Source organism: Aulostomus chinensis, chromosome 9 (genome assembly GCF_037954235.1).
Source record: "Aulostomus chinensis isolate RoL2024-O1b breed Wild chromosome 9, RoL_Achi_v1.0, whole genome shotgun sequence".
Lineage (NCBI taxonomy): Eukaryota > Metazoa > Chordata > Actinopteri > Syngnathiformes > Aulostomidae > Aulostomus > Aulostomus chinensis.
The window spans coordinates 6,393,082-6,415,437 of NC_141328.1; the positions used below are offsets into that span (position 1 = coordinate 6,393,082).

At 41.3% G+C, this 22,356-nt stretch overlaps 2 protein-coding genes across 4 annotated transcripts; one reads left to right on the top strand and one right to left on the bottom strand.

Moving 5' to 3' along the window:
• Nucleotides 1–685: 685 nt before the first annotated feature.
• Nucleotides 686–12,341, bottom strand: LOC147255596 (protein phosphatase 1 regulatory subunit 3A). 2 transcript variants are annotated; one of them, XM_086213398.1, is made up of 5 exons: nt 10,761–12,341; nt 6,163–6,215; nt 5,046–5,125; nt 4,748–4,774; nt 1,593–1,727 (listed from the first exon to the last, which is right to left on the bottom strand). In XM_086213398.1, exons 1-4 carry the CDS (start codon nt 11,612–11,614, stop codon nt 4,748–4,750), a joined length of 1,014 nt encoding a protein of 337 aa, XP_086069524.1. In that variant the 5' UTR covers nt 11,615–12,341; the 3' UTR covers nt 1,593–1,727. The 2 variants fall into 2 exon arrangements, with proteins under 2 accessions (XP_086069523.1, XP_086069524.1); XM_086213397.1 differs by lacking the exon at nt 4,748–4,774 and having other exon boundaries at nt 686–1,727; nt 10,761–12,340.
• Nucleotides 12,342–12,908: 567 nt separating this feature from the next.
• Nucleotides 12,909–19,535, top strand: tspy (testis specific protein Y-linked). 2 transcript variants are annotated; one of them, XM_086213400.1, is made up of 9 exons: nt 12,909–13,085; nt 14,048–14,280; nt 14,383–14,460; nt 14,541–14,652; nt 15,600–15,754; nt 16,471–16,547; nt 16,647–16,849; nt 17,853–17,918; nt 18,111–19,535. In XM_086213400.1, exons 1-9 carry the CDS (start codon nt 13,055–13,057, stop codon nt 18,167–18,169), a joined length of 1,014 nt encoding a protein of 337 aa, XP_086069526.1. In that variant the 5' UTR covers nt 12,909–13,054; the 3' UTR covers nt 18,170–19,535. The 2 variants fall into 2 exon arrangements, with proteins under 2 accessions (XP_086069526.1, XP_086069525.1); XM_086213399.1 differs by having other exon boundaries at nt 12,922–14,280.
• Nucleotides 19,536–22,356: the final 2,821 nt, after the last annotated feature.

Sequence of the window (22,356 nt, forward strand, 5' to 3'; positions counted from 1 at the left end):
GTGATAAGACCACGTTTAATGGCAAATACACTGCAAAGACTTTTATCACTTCAAAAATGTCAGTCAATGATTCCCCCTACGTGTGAGGTTGCCAAAGTAGTGCTATAAAATGTTGTGTTATGCAACAACAATATGAGCTTCATAGCAGGAATCAACAGGAAGACTTAATGAGGATTCTAGAGTTCTCTAATAAATAGCATTTCAGTCACACTTGATAGAATTCAATTTCAATATTATGTCTCTATTTCTTTAAGGATTAAGGCAAAAATAGTTCACGAGTTGTTTTGTACACAAGGTTCAATTAATGTAACAGTGTCCCACAAAGAAACAACACAAAGATGAGTCAAAGTAGCGTGACGACAACCTTAAACACTGACAACAACCAAGAAAATAAGTTTTGCATTATAGTTGTGATTAATTCAATCAGTAAATAAGACTTTGTACACTATCTTCACAGGACAAAGAACATCTCGGACAACATGTTGTGCTTTAATACTGATGCAATGATGCAGACGTCATGAGAGGGCAGGTGATTTCTGCAGTTCCACACTCGTTTTGTGTCACGTCATCTGTAGTCTACAGTATAGATGTGTTATAGAGAGCAACTAAAGCCAGTGTCACCAGTTCTTTGAACTTGCATTGGACTTTGCATGGAAATACAATATTACTATCATGTGATATGATGATAATACCTAAGGCAGAAATAATCACACCAGCAAGAGAAGACTTTTTTTTAAATTGGCTTTTTTTTTTTTTTGTATCATGACAAGGCACTTCAATGGAGGACAAATTTGATTGTGGCATAATCACAAACGGTGCAGGACTAACAACAGTCCCATGAGGAAGAGAGCACTGGGCTGCTGCAACACGATGGAGAGGGAGACGACTCCGCTCAGACCGATGATGGTCGGCATTAGATTCCTGTTGATGTCGTGCTCAGACTGGGGCTCAGCTTCTGTGTTTGCTAGATTCTCTAATAATGCGTCAGGGGAACTTTGGAGGGCATCTTCCTTCTCCTTCTCGCAGGCTGACTGAGGCGCTGTGTTTTGGCTCACCTCTGTGACACCTGCGCTCAATAAGGTGCTCTCTGTGAGTTCAGGTGACGGTGGAGCTTCACCTTCTGCTCCCAGACAAGGCTGAGTTTCTGCCACAGGAGACGTGTGTGCAGGCGTACTACCTTCATGATATGCTGCTGCAGATCTGGTGGATAATCCTGGAACAACTTCACTCAATCCCACTGCAACCTCTTGTTCAGAACTCTGAGTCACACTGGGAGCAGAGGCAAACTCAGCAGGTGGTTCAGGACAAGGACGACTGGCTAGGCTGTCAATCAGTCCGTACTCTCCTGTTGGACACGGATTTAACTCTGGAATATTCAAGCAAGAGGAGTCTGGAGCTGGGATTTCCTCTCCAGCAGCTTGGGACCTGTCTGATCTCAGTCTGGACTCTTGTTGAGAGGACGTTGAGACATGCAGCAGTTTAGAGGGACTTTTACTGTCCAGGGGCTGCTCAGAGGTTTGGTGGCCTAATTCACTGTGGAGACTGGGTGAAGGCTCTGACATATTTGGTTGAACTGATGTACAGAGTACAAAGGCTACATTAGTTTGAGGTGTGGTTTCAGAGGACATAAGAGGGAGGTGTCCACCTGGAGCTACAGTGTGAATGGAGAGTGTGCCATCAACAGATGGAAGCTCTTGGTTGGAGGGACCAGATGGGTGAACTGCAATCTGTTAAAGTAAAACAAGTGACAGCTAGGAGAATACTAAAAGAAAGAGGAATGATTTACACCCCACCAGTAACATTGCACACTGAGAGAAGAAAAGCATTTTACTGCATTCTGATGCTTTTCTGTCAAATGGACCGCATGCTGACATTGTAATTGTGAGAAAAACGCAAAGAAAACAGAAACAGTATTATGGAATTGATGGACAAGATTGTTGGCAAAACATATATCCTGTCTCTGTCTTCCTGTCGTTAGTACAAACAACATAAAGAGATAGTAGAGTCCACACAATACAAGGGCATCCAGGGGAGAAGAAAATAAGATTAATACAATTTTTCTGAATTATTTTATGCTCAAGTTCAATATGAAAGTGCACCTCATCTGGCATTTTCCCAAAGTTTTCAAATACTGAACTAGAGGCATATTGTGTTCTTTCTTTTAAAACAGCAGCAACGGGAGTTTGTGATGTCCGTAAGTTAAACCTATTTGCATTTTTAATGGATTTTATTCAATAAGGAAAATACGTCTTTTGAATAGTTCAATGGGCCCGATGAACTATCTGAGTAAAATCAAGATGATATCATGACAAAACTTAAAAGACTCTCTGCAGGTCTCAGACCTTTTCAAGGGCTACGTAAAATAAAAACAACGGAAGATATTTATGACGACGTTAAATAGATCTGCACCAAAATCTCCTCGTATTTTCTACAGTCAGAGCAGAGAGTGTCATGTCCTGAAAACCACGCCCACTGGGGAGAAAAACAAACTGCAGTGCTGTACGTGAAGGCTGAAATGCGAACAGAAAGCTTGTGACTATCTAAGATGTCACTATGCCAAGAGGTTATTATCATTATCAACTGTTAGAAAACTAAAGCATTTATATATGACTTTTCAACCTTGACAGGGAACGCTTTGCGATATTGCCTCTCATCCACTCACATTAATGCGCAGATGGCAGCTGAGTTGCCATGCAAGACTCATCGTGAGAAACTCAGTGTTCAGTTAAAGCTATAGTGCAGCACTTTTACATATAAATGAACATCCCTTATATTCAAGTCCTTGCCAAATGTGCTCTCACAATGCTCATTAAGCTCATCTGTGGCAGGTAAAGCTCTCTGCATTTCACAGTATACAGAGTTTTTGTCTGTGGTATCATTCCTGCACCGCAGGGAAGATGCGTGCAAGAGCTCAGAGACTTACATCAACCAAGACATCTACTTCAGATTAGCCCTCTGCCAACTGGAACGTGGAATATTCTAGACTTGACAAATGTTATCAGACCAAATAGATCAAGTTCTGATTCTGACTGAGAAATTTTCATTTTCACAGGGCTTGTTTGTGACGCTTAAAATACTCTATCCACTGTTTTACAGCTGCAACAGTGACTGATCACTCTGCTGCTGCGATGCAAACACGTCGACCGCAAATTGTAATAATTCTTACCGCAAGAAGATGGAAACTAAGTGCTGCATTAGAGCGTTAATGTGTACTTTAGCATAGCTTTCTGATTTATCTCCCCATAAAACAAATTGTATACTTTTACAATGCCTTAGGTTCATTTACAGAAATATAGTAACCTAAAACTGACATTTTTATATTTGATTTATAGGACATAAAAGGCCCCTGCCAAATGTTATGTCACCCTTTTCTCCTTAAAAGTTTAGTTTTTCAATTCAGCAGCTTATAAAAGCTTAATGCTGGGTTCATTGCTCTGTTAGTAATGCATCGCACCACACAGAAGCTTTTAGGGTCTTTCTGGTTTGTTTTTTTTTAGCTAGCAGCCAGTCATGGAGAATATTGTGAATGGCGAGCAATGATTATTTTCCCCTCTGGTGGGGGCGGGACTTCACCGTGCTCTGTCTTGCTCTGTCTTTATGCTACATTGCAGCCTGTTAGTTTTTATGTGACCCTGCAGATGAAACAACAGACGGAGGGAACACTGACTGATAACATCAACGGCAAACAGAAGCGCAAATGCAAAACACATAAATAAAAAGAACAGAAGGGTCGAGAAGAGCATGAACATGACAGACATGGAAGATCAACGAGGATGAATTTGTTAAAATTCTAGGTTATTCTCTTGTTTCCAGATGGAAATCCTGCTGTGGTAAAAGGGGGGAGAACACGAATGGACGTTCAGCATGTGGCATGTAGGCTGCTGGGAACTGCATTTAACCAGAACACCACAAAACAACACATGGAGAAGAAAATCTTCAGGCATGCCAAAGTTCAGAGGTTTAACAGATTTCTTATTTGACATTCTCAGAATACACTGGATGAGGAAAACAATTTAGATGAGCTGATGTTCATACATCAGCTGACTGCTTCACCTTTGTTTACATTACTCTTCCGAAGGGCAACATTATGCGTGTGAATACTGATTTAACGCAAACATTATGATGAGCCGGAGGAGGACATGCTTAGAATATACACCTGTGGCAAAGTGGAACGTCATAGATTTACTGTCTGAGGTTTAATCTGAAATACACAGAAAAAAAAATGATTTTCTTCCTCCTCCTTCCTGAAATATTCCAGTCTGATACATTGTTTTTATATAAAATTGTGGCTAAATGAACTTTTGCTCGCTAAAAGTTTATTGCAAGGTTCCACATCTCTCTCTGCCACCATTTTACTGAAAAGAAAAGAGAGAAATTAATGTAATATCAATCCTCTCATCAAAATATTGAAAGGAAGTCTGTTACTGCTCCCTCGACTACCTTCCTACGAAGTGTGTCTCTCAAACACTCTGCACTGTGTGTGATCCAAAACTGAAAATTTGAAACAAATGAACACATTATAATCATAATCGGCTTTAGTACCACAATGACAGATGATGTAAACACACTGGATATCAGGCAGGATACACATGGTGTGAATGAATATTAGTGTTTTGGATTACTCAAAACTGAAATAAACTGAAATCAAATCAGACGGTTTAAAAATATGAACAGCATGCATCATGATACGAAGCTGACAAAAGAAAAGAGCAAACTCGTGCTACAGTGGTGCGAAGCGAGACATTACCTAAGTTGATGCTGAAGCTTCAATGAGCTGTGAACAATATAAACAACCAAGCCAACGGTGAAAAGCTATAAAAATTCAAAAGAAATGTTTGTTATGTTTTATTAGTCACATGATTTGCATAGAAGGGAATAAAGCATTATTGTTGAATTGCAACAACTACATGCCCCTCTGTCGGCATGTAAGCAACAAGCTAGCAAAGTCCAATGGTGGGTTGTTCAAACTTAAGTAATAATAATTATTTAACATTACTGTTAAGAACTGTACAGGACCAGTACAGTTCTTCAAATGTTACTCTTACCTCTACATCAATCTCACACTGCATTGCTGGGCAGGCAGCTGAGGATCGATCAAGTCCTGACCTGGAGGTCCCTGCCCCATCTGCAAATGAAAAACAAAACACATTATTACGATCGGTACTTTTCAATTCAATAGTAATTCAACCTATGCTGTACCCTTATATGTCATTATAGTAAAATAGTCAGGCTGCACCCCCACCAGAGAAGACAGTCTGGTTTGATGTCTGCAGCTCATTTGAACCTCTGAACTGAATTTGAACTGTGATCATTTTCTAAAATTAAACTGCAGTTTTTGTGCGTAAACATGAGCAGACCCTACTAAACATGTGAAGTATCAGTGAGTTGGAACAAACAACTTTATCTGATTGAGTTGCTTTTAGTATTTTGTGTGGGAAATGTCAAACACAACCTGACAGACCAGATTGTTTGTTCCGCAGAACCATCCTGGAAGTCATCCAAAGAAACTGCTTGGAAAAGCGGACACACTCTCGAGAAATACTCGGCAGGTGAATGGATGAACCATCTGGCTATCAGCGTTTATTGTTAACTTCCACCGAAGCCAAAACCAGTTGGTAGAAGAGTGAAAACATCTTTCCAGTGGAGAAAAGCCACCATTGTTTTTGTCTGTTCTTCATTTAAAGAAGAACTACTTTCCAGTTGCGACAGAACAGCAGCATCTTCGCTATCCTCTTCATTAGCATCGGATGTAAACACAGGCATCAAGGTTGCAGCCCCCTCATCTCATCTCACCCCTAAAGCAATAATCATGGAACACCTTGAGGGACTTTTGTCAAATTTGGAACAAATTTCCTGTTGCACTCAAGAATTAACTGAAAAGAGTTTGGTGGTCAAAGGTCAAGGTCAATTTTCTCAAGCATTTTTATGATGTCTGTCCAGTTCTCACAATACCATGCACCCTTAAATATCTGTCACAGTGTCTTTAACGCAATATCTGTCCAACCCCTGGACGGAATGCCTTTAAATTGGGCACAAACATCCACTTGAACCAAAGGATGGAATAGAAAAATTGTGGTGGTCAAAGGTGAAGATCACTTGAAAGCTTTTTAAACATCTCTTTCTCCTACGCTGAAATATGATGTTGAAAAGAAAATGTGGTACCTTCATCTTTTCCCTCCTCCTCCTCCTCCTCTGAATCAAACTCATTGACCATGCTGGCAAAAAAAAAAAAGAAAAAAAGAAGAGGGGAAAAGTCAAGACAATATTAGGAGCTTGTCAAACATTTTCACATGCAAATGGAACCACACACATTTATCTACTTAGTATCCTGGAAACACAACAGTATTCACTACAAACATGGTCGTGATTATACCATTTATGCGGACTGTGTAGACCTCCTTCTAGCTGACATTTATGCAGATGAGACCTTTGAAATAAATGTCTTCATTAACTTCCTGGAAAGCTGGACAATCCACCTTTTATTTACTGAAAAAAAACCCAACAACATCTGAATGAACCTATAAATAGAGCAGCTACGCCTGGAAAGAAATTATAAAAATTTGGCCCGAAGATGGACTCAGAAAAACATTGTGTCGTTGCACATCGTTGCACTACGTACTTTTTGTTTTACTGTATATTAGTATATTACAATCTTAGATATAGGATTTTTCTTAAAATGTCTCCTGCATTTCCAGATGTGTTCTGCCGTGACGTTGAATGAACAAGATGCTATTTGTATTTCCCTCTGACACAGTTAGATGTGTGTGGAGCTGTATTACATCTGTTCCTTTGCTCTCATTATGTAATCGCTCTTTTTTGCTGTTGTTGTTGTTGTTGTTGTCATTTTCTTTTTTGGCATGTATGCACTGTCTTGTAAGCCCAGTGAGCAGGGCATTAAAAAAAAATTTTTTTTTTTTGATGCTTAACACTGAGGAGAAATAAAACAAGATAAAATTCAATTCAATAAATTAGTGCCATTCATCAACAGGATGATTTAAAAAAAAAAAAATTCACAAATTTTAATGGGGAAGCTTAACGTGACCAAAGAAGACTCCATTAAATTTTGGGACGGTGTTTAACAAAATTGGACTGAAGTAGTTTGGCTGTTAATGTACTGAATTAATCTAGCACGGCTGAGCATCACTTTAAACTGTATCTAAAAGTTTCCACAATTCCGCTTCTGGAGTTGAGCTTCACCAGCCGAGCCGAGCGTTTCGAGGCAAAAAGCTTCAACTGTGACACGTCTGATTAGACTGTTGGCGGAGACAGAGTGCAACGTGGGAAATCACTGCGCGAGATTGCCGGCTTAGGGAAGAGGTCATTGCAAGTGCAGGCACCATGTATGTCAGTAGAAGTCAAATATCTATACTGCTGTGTAGTTAATGTATCAAATGTAATCGGAGGAGACTATAATTACTAGAGGAGACTTCTTTTTCATGAGTTTTTATACGTGGATACTTAATATTCATGATAAAATGTATTCATAATAATTAATATTATTATAATTTAAGATGATTCATAGAAATGTAATCCATTTATAGATGTGCTCTTTTTTAATATGCTTTATTTATTTTTTTTCTGTAAAGGTCTGACATCTGATATTGGAAGTGACACCGACTGATGGTCGTAGTATCTTCATGTCATCATGTTTCTGTGTTCCACAAGCAGAACACTGTGCTATTAGTCGAAGCTGTTGGGATGAGCCCTGGTTATAGACAGAACTCAATTAACTATTTGACTCCAGCACGAACCATCCTTTTGCACTGCATTAGCGGGTTCAAATGATTTTGCTTCAAAATGTAAAATGCCATGTTAGGTCAGCGTGGTATTTACTGTACAAAGTTAAAAAAAAATAAAATGTCAAAAATGCCATATTTTGCAGTGTTGGAGAGATTGTTTCAAAATGATTTTGAAAAAAAGTATTCAGAGAGCACAGACCTCTGTCGACCCATGCTTTTTATTTTCTGCGAATACGCAACAGAAACATGATAACATGTAATATTCCCAAGTATTAGACGTATTCCTGCTCTTTTCTCTTGGCCCATGTAATCTTACTGAAGACATGAATGGAGAAAAAAAAAAAGGGAAGAATACCTTTGAATCTGCTCTATGATTGAGATTTTCAAAACAATGATCAAAATCTTCAAAGTCATGCGGCAGAAATGTTTCTTGCGGCGAGCAGGTATGCTGAAAGATGGCGCGTGTAACTGAAGCGTGGATCTTACAAAGGATGTCAAATGCTATAAAGGTCAAGAAGTGTGATGAGCATGTGACAAGAGCCCCACAAATATAGTGTTGCCACTCTTACACAGTGTGTTTACTGCACTTTGAGTTAAATATTAACTCTAGTTATCCAATTATGATTTTACATCATTCTTTTCTAATTGAGTGAAGTCATCATTTGCTAATTTCTGCAACACAGAGGAAGTTTTCTCTCATTTGGGAAGAATTAACTTTGATTTCTGAGAGGATGTATAATATAAAAGATTAAAAAAAAAAAAACGCTAGATTTTGTGAACTCAACGTGAGCCTGATCCAGACACGTGGCCGCAACTCTACACTGAATCAGCGGAAAGTTGATGCAAAATAAACAAAGACTGAGACGACACACATCAACCTCATCAATCTTTTCCACTGCTGTGCGTGCAGGTTTTTTTAAAATCTGGGTAAACCTGCTACAATCCACCTCTTTCCCAGCGTGATCATACAAGTTTCCTGTCTGTTTTGGTTTTGGTTTCCCCTGTTACGCCACATTCGACGTAAAAAAAAACACACCAAAAACCAGGTAAACAACGTAAAGTAGAAAGCAGCATTGAGGGTGTCTGGCTGCTTACTATTTCATATCTTTTGCTTTTGTCTGTTTTACTGATTCAGCAACCGAAAGGTTGTTTGTGTGTTGCTTTCATGGACGGTAAAAGGCATCATGGTTTGGGTTTTACACGTTTTCTGTCATTTTTTTCTTTGTCAGCATCTTTGTTAGCACGATATCTCTGGAGGGAATCACCTTGAGGGAATTTCTTCAAATTTGAGTTGTCAAAGGTCAAAGGTCAGCATCATCTCACATAAAAACCTAAAATGCCTTAAGGGAATTTCTCCAAACAAAGCGCGCAAACATCCACTGGCACTCAAGGATGACCTAAAAAAAATGTCTTGGAGGTCAACGGTCAAGGTCACTGTGACAGACACACATTGGAGGGCATACAGCCTCAATGTAGTAGTTTCCTTGCTATCTATGTGTCAATGCCTGAAACATGCATCATCGCATCACCCCAGATTCTTTATGCAGTACATTCATTATTAGCTAAAGCCCGATTATTATCACTGTGTGAATTATATCTATATACCTACACGTGATTTATGATTCATAACAACCTGCAGCTGATGCTACATTCTGATGTCTATTCAACCTGCGTCCTCACATGGCTTCTCTCCTGATATTTTAACAATGAGAAGTTAACTTCAACTGAGGGTTTATGGACCTAAATGAATATCACAAGATCCAGTAGCCACTTTTCCAATATATATCATGTTATCTGCTTTGCTGTGGAAAAGTCACATGTCAGGTACTCCAATGTTCTTCTGTCTGGTCCTGCATGGTAGTGAAAAGAGTGATCCAGACTCTGGAAACTCTATGTTTTTCAAGTATTTCAGAAATATTCCCCCCAAAATATTTTCATTCCGGTGTAATCAGACACAGTATTTACATTTTAGCACTGATTTAGACCACGACATTATGTACGATCACATGACAGCTAGATGAAATTCGATATATATGTTGATTTATTGCCCAGCCCTACATCAAACAGTCTTAATGAATTTAGAAGAGTTGCTATGCTGAGGGTGTGGGTAGAGTTGCGCTCCCTAAAGTCGCGTCCTTCAGTGAATCATCCTTCTCTAACAGCCCCTTTGGCACCTTTCTACTTCCAAACACTTGTGGCAGAGACGACCTACATGGCAACTACATCGGTTTATAGCCTGTTTGCTCCTTATACGGCTTCTCATCAGCCTAAGGGACCTTCCCTGTCTTTTTTTTGTTTTTTGTCCACGCTGCCATTCATTCACACTTTTATGTCTGAAAATATATTAGGAATTTAAATCTTCCTCTCGGGGATCAGTTTGCGTAAAAGGAAGAGTGAGAGGTGCACAAGAAAAAGAGTTCAATCTTCTCCATCTAGATTCTCTGCTCCCCCTTGACTCTGATAGAAAAGGTCAGAGTTAAATTCTAGCGCAGGGCTGAAAACGACACCTGCCCTTTGCCTATTTTGATCGTCCCCGCACACCAGCGGATGATTGCCATTCTGAAGGGTGTGTTCTCCATCCCTCCATAATCACTCACTGTATATGTTTAAGACTGTAGCGAGTAAAACGACCTTTAGGAACACTTAGGACGGCAACACTTGTGCTCTCCAATATTCAACACGGCGTTTCACAGTGTTTACAACTTACTTTACTTTCAGCTGGGGTTCTTCCTGTGCTAAATGCAGTCTCCAGGCAGCACCAGTGAAAACACTGAAAGCTCATTTCAGGCACAAAACCCTCCCTGGGTATTAGTAAGCAACTGGAGCTACACAGTTGTTGCACAAGCTTTTGTTTACATCTATCTCCTTATGTTTGGACAGCTAATATCTGTCAGTTGTTGTTTTTTTATTCAGATTTCCGTTTACGGGTTTAACTGCGAACAATCAAAAGTGAGCTGAGGTCAGAGGTCAAAGGATGGCCAAAATACACAACAAACGGCAAAGGCTCAACAGGGATTTTACCTGTAGTCTTTCGGAGGCCTCAGGATACCCCTTATTTCTTGCATGTCTGTGTTTTTTTGGGCTGAGTCGTCTTCATAGGACAGGTGCAGAGTCACCACATAATTCATAGAGCGGTTATTAGCCCAGTAATCGCCATCAGAGGTTTCATAGCGGACCACAAACTCAATTCGAGAGCCATGAGTGACATAGGGAGGTGCAAAAGACAGCTTGAAGGTGAACTTATCAGTGTCCCCATCGTGGGATCCCTGGACATACTCTGCTGGGTGATCAAAGTATGTGGCCCAGTGGTCCATGGTGGATCTGATATAAACTGCTTTGTGGAAGGAGATGTTCAGCACTCGTATTACCCCACTGAATGCAAGGGGCTCATCCTCGACAGGAGACATTTCCTCCACCTCCACTTTATTGGTGTGCACAGCCTGCAGCAGGGCACTGGGGCTGGGAGCGTTAAACTCTGGGTGCACATGATAGACCGGATCTCGCTCTGGCTTTCGATATTTTGCCTGCTCTTCCTCCCACCTGGCATCACCCTCCTCGTCGTCTGAGTCGAAGGCAACAAATTCCTTCACATCTGTCAGATCTCCACCTGTTGTATCGGCGAATGACACCCTCTTTTCTCCAGACAGCGACAACGCCTGAATCCGCATGTACTCGGCTGTCTCATCGTGGATAGACGCGCCTCGCTTTCTGGGAACCGGTGAGCATCTCGGGATCAGGTGGACGTTCTCGGTGTCATCATCATCTTCATCATCATTGTCCTCCTCGTCCACGGGGGACCTGCTGTCTTCCTCCGATTTGTCTGCTTTAATCGTGGTGAAAAGACCCTTCTGACTCGGCACTGTTAAAAAAGACATGTTTGCAGAAGCGCACACTCAGGGACGACGTGTGCTGGTGAGAGTACATATGGCGTCTCCCCCCCCACAAAAAAGAAAGAAAGAAAAAACAGAAGAAAACACTATCAAACAGTCATGATTTGCGCAGCAGTGTGGGTCCAGGGCTGTCACCGCGTTACGCACACAGCCTCACCAGTCAGTGGACGTGAGGTGTTAAATGTCACGCATGGAAAAAACTTGTCTTCACTGCCAACCTTTGATAGTGTACTGGTTTACATGGCTTATTGCTGTTTGGCTGCTGTGGGAGCAGAGGCTAATTTTAGCTCTGACCTACCGTTATACCCATGCCCCAAATTCGTCTTTGAAGATGGTATAATCCTGCTCCCCTTGCTCCTTGCTCCGTTGGTTCGTCCTGGCTCTCCACATAAGTGTCACACGTATCGCCTGTCACAGACTAATTATGGTGTGACAATAGCAATAACCACCATTGGTGAATATGGAAATACATGCACAAAAAAAAAATCAGGTGAAAATTGTATTAAGAATGAACCTGCTTCATTTGTTTGGTGAGACCTGAAAAAAAATACATGTGTAAAAAGAAAAAGAAAAACATCAGGGCTGTGATATAAGCATAAAATGCATATCCTTATTGCTGCAAAATAAAATTCTCCAGGCTTTCGTCTGCATCATCATGCTCCAGTGAAGGTGTGTTTGTGTCCCAGCAGTAACATCATGTGCTTTGAGCGCTCTATGTTATGTAATCTCTCCCACGAAGCCTCGTCGTGAGGACCAGGAAATCCCAAAGCAACTCAGACCGATAGCAGTTCACAGAGGTGAATGATTTCTCACAGACACGCAGGCCATGCCTGTTCTGTCTCATGACTTGTTCTGAAGTAAGCTTTCTTGGAGCGGTTAAAATTGCACATTACAATAAAAAAAAGAATAAATAATAGGAAATCAATAAAACATGCATAATTTGTTATTGTAAGAGGCCACGGAAGGAATCATTTCTGACTGGTCTATAGGGGCCTGGTGGAAAACAACCCAGCTGGCTGAATGGGAAGCTGTTGTGTGTATACTGTTTAACTGGTAATATCTAACACAGGAAGATAAAATGCCTTGGAACGTAAACTATCTTGAGCGTCTTGTAAAAGTCATTTTTTATGGTATTAAATGACATTTTTTCCTCTGAAACCCCATCAACAACGTCTCCCTGCGCAGTTATACCACTGATTACCGTGTAAACACACCCTTGTCGGTGATTGGTGGAGAGGTTTTAGCGCGTCGTGCTCCAACCAATCAGAGAATTGTTTTTCTATCACGTTAATACATGGGTAGTAAGCTAAAGGATTAAGCAAACATAAACTAATATAAAGAAAGCGGGATACAGCTAAAGGATATATTTGGTGGAAAAGTTTGGTTATTTGGACTGAGTGTTTTGTGGGAGTTTTACAGGTGGAAATGCGGAACCATTACTGCGAGGACACGCGAAGTGAGTAAGCCAACTAGCGTTAGCCTGCAATTTTTTAACGTTCCGAAAGGCCGCGGATAAATACGAGAACCGCTTCCTGTCTGAGCTTCATTGAGAATGTAGGTTTCTTTGCGATCTAAGTAGCGCAAACCCAGCTGTTATCCTCCGAGCTGTTCCAGTAGTGCGATCGATCACGCTTACATTTCTTTTAGTAGCGCCTGCAGGCTACCTAGCTTGTTAGCTGTTTAGCTAGCTAGCTAGCATGAGTGAACTGACGGACTGCAAACAGTCCGCTGACTCTGCATCGAGGAAACGATGTCCGTCACTCGAGCAGGATGAAGGTAGCTCGGTTCCGTTCAAGTTATCTAAAGTAGATGACGCATCAACTGAAGTTGGAGGGTCCTCAGAAAGTTGCAAAAACGGTGAAACTGAGAGTAAAGAAGCAGCTGGAGGCAAGGGCCACCCGAGAGATGGCGTGGAAGAAGCTGCCGTACAGGCGGTTCAGGGGACAGCCAGCACAGATTGTGCTACCACAGTAGCTGTCAATAACTCCAGAGCTGATGGTCACGATGCAGGCGACCCTGTAAAAACACAGTCCTCAGATGCACAGAGACCTGCTGACGATGCAAAGAGGACTACTGGACCAGAGGAGCATCTCCCAACTCCTCGAACTCAGTCCGACTCAGCAGCCATAGCAGCAGCTGAAGCACTTGCCAGCCTCACAGGGGGAGATGGGGAGGACAGCCAAGAGACTCCTTGTTCATCTGATAAAGTTAAACAAGTGAAACATGGGATCAAACTCAAACAACGCAGGGGACATCAGTCCCTAAGAGCAGGCTCTAAAACACAGGCAGCTGCAGCAGATAGCTCCACATCTGTGCACAGCACAGACAGAGAAGATGCAGATGATATGCCAGAGGCAGACGAGGGTGATGAATCCCTATCTGGATCTTCCTCCACACCCAGCTCCTCTTTCCCCTCAGACAATGAGGACAATGACGATGGAGAATGTGCCATTGTGTCAGTTAAGATGGCCCCAGAGATGAGACAGTCGGTGGCTCTCCTGGCACAGGTACAGATGAGGCTGGAAGCTCTTGAGAAGAAAAGTGCCCGGCTCCATCAACGCTTGGACCTGAAAGTCACCCGTCTGCGGCGTCCACATCTTGACCAGCGCAGGTCCATCACAAAAACCATCCCTGGCTTCTGGGTGACAGCTGTATCCTTCCAATGAAACCCTCTCTCTATTCCTGACGTGTTTGGTTAACAGAAGTAATAGAAATAGATCTATTTGTGCTTCTCCTTGACTTTGATGTGCCAGCTGTTGAACCACCCTCATCTCTCGGCTCACATTGATGAGACTGATGAAGATGCTCTCAGTTATATGACTGATCTTGAGGTAAGACATGCCCGTGTCGATTCTAGAATTTTTTCTTTAAGCGTCTTGTAGCAACATTTAGACGTGTCTGTCTCTTTCAGATTGAGACTTTTAAGAATAACAAACTGGGATACCGGATCCGCTTCCACTTCAGACGGAACCCGTACTTCCAGAACAACATCATCATGAAGGAGCTGCATCTCGGGATGGGAGGTACAGTACAAATAAACATGTGGCCTTTGTATCAAAACCTAATGAATGCATAGAGCCAGTTTTACCTTCATAGACACAAAGTGTGCTAATAATATATAATTATATAACAAACCAAACACAATTTGCTTTCTTATTGCAAAGGCGAATGTATTTAAATCCCTAAATTCTAACACGGCCCTTTTGCAATTTGTTGGAATAAAAATACACTGTAACTGGAATAACTGCAAGAAAGCATTAAAAGGGAACAAATTCTTCACGTTCATCAACCACAGACACCCAACGTGACCGCTGAGGACTGCAGCTGTGCAGTTAGTCCTGCAATAAATAATGTATTGTTATTCCTGTTTACGTAAATGTGCATGACAGAGCATTGAAATTCATTTAAACCTATGTTGCTATATTTTACCCCTGTATTTGTTATTGAAGGAGTGTTGGATTGTACTGTAATATACAGGGATTTCTGTTATTTGAAGTTTTGTTCTGTTTTTTTTTCTCTACAGACCATACAAATAAAAAAGAATTAGTTTTAATAAAAATAGAAGAGATGCACAGCCAGATTGAATCATCTGCTAATTTCTCTGTGCAGTCCCCACACACATTATCTCCAAACATACCAGGAGCACCAACATGGTCTCTAACATACTAACAATTTTACAGACAATGCTACAAATACATACTAACATAGCAGCAGAACACATCCAATAAATTTAGAAAAATGAATGTTGACATTTCTCGTTGCACGCTATCAATTTTGATATATCATTGGAATGACAGTTTGTTCAGGTTTTAAGCTCAGCCGGAAGTGTATTCCACACTTAGATGAATGTAAATGAAAAATTATGTCCTTCAAGCTCATTTTCACATGTACTGTTCATGATATGTTGGTGTGACATCACATGACCATTAAATCCACGATCAGTGTCTAGTCCTAGCTCCTCTGCTTTCAGGATCTCCCATGTCGTTCTCCAACCCCATCCTGTGGCATCGTGGCCACAACCTCACGGCTCACAGTGAACCCAGGAAGATGTCGCGTGGCGTCTACCAGACGTTTTTCAGCTGGTTCAGTGACCATAGCAACCCAGGGCACGACGATGTAGCACAGGTACACCTGACTGCTCTGCCTCTCCTGCACCAGCTCATGATTAGAGCACTTAGAAATCATCCTGCTGTGTTTCAACTTGTTAATTTGTTAACTCAAGTTCAGACCTGGCAGCCCAACTAGGATTCGGCCATATTTTTCGTTATCAGGGTAGCAATCTGAGACACCTCTTTACACTCTCTTTTCAACATCAATGTGAGATTACTTCCACTCCAAATTATTACCATGTTGGAGGGGGACTGGATTATTGACTTGAACGACCAACGTATTTGCCTGAATCCACATTTGACACTCAACATACCGGCTTTGGCCTGGTTTTTGAGGGAAGTGGTGTGTTCTTAATAAAGTGCAAGTGTTGGTCTGATCTTAAGCACTTTTTGGTTAAGAATCCTGGCGGTTGAGCGATCATTTTTCATTAAGCATAGATTTATGTTACGATGGCAGACAATTTAGTGCCAACATTCTAGCCAGCGCATTCAAATATTCCATAGGGGAATCATTGATTTGGAGAAGTCAAATGTGTGATTGTAAAATGAAATGGAATAATTAACTCATCTTTAATTTATGTTCAAAGTAAACGATGTGATGATGTTCAGAAACAATTAAAACGTTTATGTGCTACATGCTACTATACCAGTGGGAGGTTAGCTGTGAAACTTTTGCATGTGAATACAAATACTTGAACTTGACATGTAACTGACCTCGGTACTGCTGTTTAGATACTTAAGGACGACCTATTCAGAGACCCTCTGAGATACTACCTCACTCCCCTGTGGCAACCAAGGGAGAATGGCAGGTACAACAGATTCTCAGTATTTTTCAGCTTTTAAAATGCAAGCCAAATCAATGCTTATTGCTGTTAACGTGAGTGTAATTGTGTTTACTGTCTCTCCAGTAATGCCAGTGGGGGCAGAGCCGCTGACAACGGTAATGGAGATGACTGTGTGGTGATCTCCGACTCAGATGATGAGGCCGGTGAGGAGGCTGGTGAGGAGGCCGGTGAGGAGGCTGGTGAGGCTGAACAGGGCCACAACAGGGAGGAGGGAGAAGAGGAGGAGGAGGAAGAAGAGGAGGAGGAGGACAGGGGGCCCAGTGCAGGTTAGTGACTGACAACAACCACAGACCCTCTTATACACAGGACAGACTCGGGTACTGTGCAGTTATGCATCAGTAAATATGAAAATGGTATCATAATCAATTCGTCAGTCAAAAGAAGACTCATCGTCAACTATTTTTGATAATGGATTCATCGTTATAGTTTGTTTTCAAGCAAAGATGACAAACATTGGCAGGTTCCAGACTCGGGTACAAGAGCTGGACATTGTTAGGAGCTTCACCGTACTTTTGCCTTGATTCGTTTTATCACATTATGTTGCCTTATGATACATATCCCAACACTCTCCCATAATTTACTGGAAATTTCACAATAGATCTGAAAAAAACAACTTACTGTGCACCATCTGGATAATCTAAGGGTAGTCCTGATGCAATTTTATCATGATATATTGCGATACGGTATCAATACACTGGGCTGGAATATTACGTGTCGCATGAAAAATAACTATCTTACTTAATCTGTCCTCTCTGGACCTTATGAATATTCAATGTTGGACACTTAGTTCGTACTATTGAGCGGTCAATTTTATATTTGTGGTTTTGGTGGTATTTCTTGTGTTTTGGTCTCTCTTGTATTAGTTCCTGTTTTATTTTGAAATGTATTTCACTCGTGTGTATCCCTCGTGTGCTTCCTGGCTTGGTCTGTTGTTTCCTGCCAGTTTCAAGCATATCACCTGTGTTTTGTCTGAGTCTGGGTAATTTAAAACCAAGAGTGTTTAGTTTGCGGATTATTTGTCAGACAAAAGCAGCGGCTGAACACGCCACCTTTGACTCTAGGAACCTGGCATTTTTCTAATTCTGTCATTTTATAGAGGAAAGGATTCCTCATTTAAACTTAGATAATGGGCAGATGAGTCATTAGTTGTAACTCTGATGAGGCACAACATCCACTTATTAGTGTCCAGTTCATTTGTGTTGTAGCTGAATATGAAAAGTCTCCGTAACACTGGCGAGACCAAATAGACAGGAAATATCTTCTCCTCAGATGAGAGCCCGGAGGAGGAGGATGAGGAGGAGGATGAAGATGTTGGAGGAGAAATTGTGATTGACGGTAAGATTTCACTCTTAACCGCAGTGTTCCAATAAATCAGTGGGGGTGGAGGGAGTTCACCTTTTTATAGTTTTTTTTTCTTCTTCTTCTTCTTCTTCTTTCAGACAGAAAAATGAATAGTTTTTTGGAGTCATTATAATCATATCTCCTGCCAGCAAGGATACTTTAAAATGTCTGTCTTCTGCTCTTTAGCCTCTGACGACAGTGACCAGGAGGAAGAGGAGGAGGAACAGGAGGAGGAGGACGCTTGAGAGGAAGTGAAGAGGGCGAGTCATCAAGGAACTAGAGACCAGGAGGACTGGGTGTTTTTTGAGGAGTGCCAGAGCAAACATTGAATCCTTCTTCCTGATGTTAGTCTAGTTATGCACAGAATATCAGCTTTTTGTTGTTTTATACATGAAATACACAAAAGCATTTTAAATCAGGGTAAACTAAGACAATAAAGCCAAGGCAACATGTTTCCCTTTTTATTTTATTTAGTACGTACCATCTACTCCAATTCACTTTTTTGCAGAACTGTCTCTTTCCTCCAGAACAGGCTCGTTGGCTTATTACGCCCATCTGTTCATACAAGAAGTGCTCTTCTTTTTAACGAAGAACATTGTACAACAGCCTACACACACACAAACACACTCGCGCACACACATAGGTGACACACTGATTACCACTACTCGTCTGCATTAAAGTTTGCATTGCTGATTTTGAAACATTCGAAGGCATTAATTGAATTGATGTGTGACAAATTTAACACATCACAAGCTCGACTGATTATAATAACAGTACAATTTAGATGCACTTAGTACTGAACCAAAATTTGTTCTCAGGGATGAAAATGGAGGTCGTTTTATGGAAAGAACTTTATGATTTTTTTTGGGGAATCTTGCTATCGGGGGCTGTGAGTAAGGAAACGTGTACTCTACTGTAGTAAATAGGAACAAATATTGTTTTAATGTGCTACTTGTGTTTTATTTCACACCAAACTCTCCTGTATCAGATCATTGTGTAGTTTGACCCCACATTTCTGTGGCTCCCCGTCTTTCTTTTTTTCTAACTCGCTCATGCTGTAAAGTAGTTTTTGTATTTTCATTTCTTATCGGATTTTAACTTAATTTGCATCGGAAAGAAAAAAAAAATCAAGGTTTATCCTCATGTAATGTGTTTGTGTTTTCTTTTTTAAAAGATAGTATTTAATACATGTGTTTTTTGTACGCGTCCACATCATAGCATGCGTGGGAGGATGAGCTGTAAGACAGGATGATTACCCAACCAGCTGTGTAGAGGTAATAATTTGATGCGCGGTCAATGATGTCGGTAAATGTCAAATATACAGTAACATTATGGGGTGCACTGTAACAAAACTTGCATTTGTATTTGCTTACTTTTTTCCTAGCAATGAACTGTAAATAATATTTCAGCATTGTCTTTTGGATAAGACAGTTCAATCCGTGGATAAATAATGTCAAATAATCTGGAGTTTTTTCATAAACACGATCAAAAAGTTATATTTTGTGTGCTGTGTTTTATAGAACACTGTAGTTCAAAATACCTAACTGTTTGTTGCTTTGGTTAATTCTGTTTGCTGGAAGATAAATGTCCACCTTTTACTCCGACCTAATAAAACAGACGGTTGTTTGACCTTGCTGTTTGCTGTGGTTTAATTATATTCCGTTAAAGACAAAATCCGTTCTGGGTTTATTTTCATCCACAAGATGGCAGTGTGGTCCAGCTTTTTGGCACATCTCTGGCTGTTCCTTGGTTTTGATGAATTCTGTATATCATATATCAAACAGCACTTAAATGCCAGTGTTTAAGATTTCAGATGTATATAAATGAGTAATATTTAGAGCTTGATTTTTTTTCTAAAGTCCCTAAATCTAAAAGCCTTACATGCGCACGCTCTGCTGTTCTTTTTGAAGTGAAATATCAAACAAACCGTACCGAGTTACAACTGTTCTTTAATTGTATTTCATCTTTGATATGACGGTTGTGTGTGATATCACTCACATTTTATAATGTAGCGCTGCGAATAGCTGCGGGTTAGACATTTTTGGACAGGCCCGGACAAAGGAACAGCAGCAGTGTTGCAATGGTACACTTAAACCCTTTGATTCCACTTTTAATGCACAGCTATAAATATTCCACTAGCAAAAACCTGTCCTGCTGTAGGCCCAGCAGCACCCAGAGTATGCAGTCTAGGATGGGCTCATACTATTAATACTGATGACGGAAACACATTATACCCAGTGAAATGATCCCATGCGATGTTTGTATCCTCTTTGAAGCCGATTTATTCAATCCACCTCGGAGCAAAACATGTTTCATGACTATGAATTAATAATGGGGTTGGTTCCTACAATATTGATCATGACAAAGTATGTACAGATTGCAGGGACAACAAAACCATCCCCTGGTTGTTTTGTGGTTTGAGGGTTGTCTGTGAAGCCTTTGTTATGTGTGTGGTGGCAAAAGCCTGAATGGATTACTCCAGTGTAAACGACACTCCCCACCGCTGAGCTGGTATTGCTACTGTACACAAATCATCTTGTAATGCTGCTTTCATGTTCTTACCGAGTTCCTTAAAAACTGTTTCTCCGACTGAAAAATGAAAAGATAAAACAGAGAAGCTCATTCTTGGTGTGTGTGATTGATGTTGGGAGGATGTTTTCTCCAGTAAGGTAGACAAGAAGAGGGTTTGTGCTCCTGGCTGAGGTCCATCTATAGTAGGTAATCTGATAGGGTGAAGTAGGGCCCCTGAATACCAACTACCTGTGTGTGTTTTTCTGCTTGTACCTTTGTTTGTCAAAGATTGTGTTCTTGTCTGAACCTCGCATGCATATTTGCTGTATAACACATTTGCAGATTTTCAACACCGTGGCGCACGTATGCCTGATTGTCTGCTTGTGTGCTAATCAAGATAAAGACGAGTGTTTAAACCGTGCGCAGAGGGGAGTGAAGCATCGGGAGAGGAAAACAGGGTGAGTAAGATGGAGGGAAATGGATGAGTGCAGTGATAAGCAGAGCTGTCTGGGTCCTGTCAGATACACACAGCAGATGGATGACTCTTATCGGGGAGATCACGGAGTGCACCCTCACGCCCAGGCCTTGGTTTCAGAGAGCCACAATCACACCAGACAGATGAATAGGCCTACCCCCCACCAATCACACTGCACATACAGTACACACACGAGTGCACGCGCACACCTACACACAACCACTTGACAGAGTGAACAGATTGCAGAGCTTGTGTTACCTTCTTGTCTTTGACATTGAAATTCACCTGGAGTCTGGTGTCTCAAGGAGTGGAGAGAGGAATGGTGTGGAGAGAGAGAGAGAGAGAGAGTGAGAGATAAGAGAAATCATTTTCATTTTAATTGAAGCGCCAAAGCATGTGTGCATCGCTGTCTGCATGCGCTCACAACATAGATGCATGTCAGCATACAAATTTGCTCGCCAAAGCAAGAGCCGCATGCACTCAATTCTCACTTCTTTTTTTTTTTTTTTTTCCAGCATGGCGGATTTTTTTTCTTTTCACCACTGAGCATAAACAAGGTCTGTCATCGAGTTAGATAAAGCTGATGTCACACTAACCATTTGGACTGTTTTTGCACTGGGACACTAAACCGTTTGCAACAGTGCTGACAGATTTACCTTTTAAGACACAAGCACCATCCTTAAGTTGATCTGCCTCACATCCTCACTGTCCCCCTTTTCATGTACAGTAACCTCCCCCATCTCGTATTATTTGGACGGAGCTCCTCTTCAACAGCTGTTGATTCTCCCAGCTGCATTTTATAGCGGGGGAGAGTGCCAGTCTTGTCTTCAAGGCAGATGGCGGCTGGCTGGCTGGCCCAGCGGACACGTGGCATCTTAGATGACTACAGACGGTTCTCCATGTTAGGGAAACTGCAGCTGCAGGGAACTATACTGCACTCAGTAAAAACCTTCAATCACCTCACTCCCAATACTGCGTGCTACTGGAATGTACACCACGTATGCGCACTACTTCTCAAAGAAGTTGCTCTACTTTGATAATCATTGGTGTTTTAAGTTCAACGCTGCCTCACAGCACCTGTTTCTCTAGTTTTCATTTGGATGTTTGCATTTTTTTTAGACCTCGAAGATAATAATTACCAGCAGCAAAAGTGGAAAACCTTGTAAATGTACGTGGGAGATGTTATGGCTTAACACGGTAGTGTATATTTTCTTTAAACTGCGATTTCCTTTCAGGGTCATGGCATCCCAGCATGCACTGGTGTTGCTCTGGACTTGTTGCCTCTCTGCAGGCATGTTCAGACACTTTTCAATACATAAATGACCATCAATATGTCAAGTAAGGGGTTACTATTGCTTGAGGGGACCTTAAGGATTGTCATGATTGATGCGTCTGAGGGCCCAGGATCCATCCGGAGCCTTCTGTTGGCTTGAAGGGATAAACGTC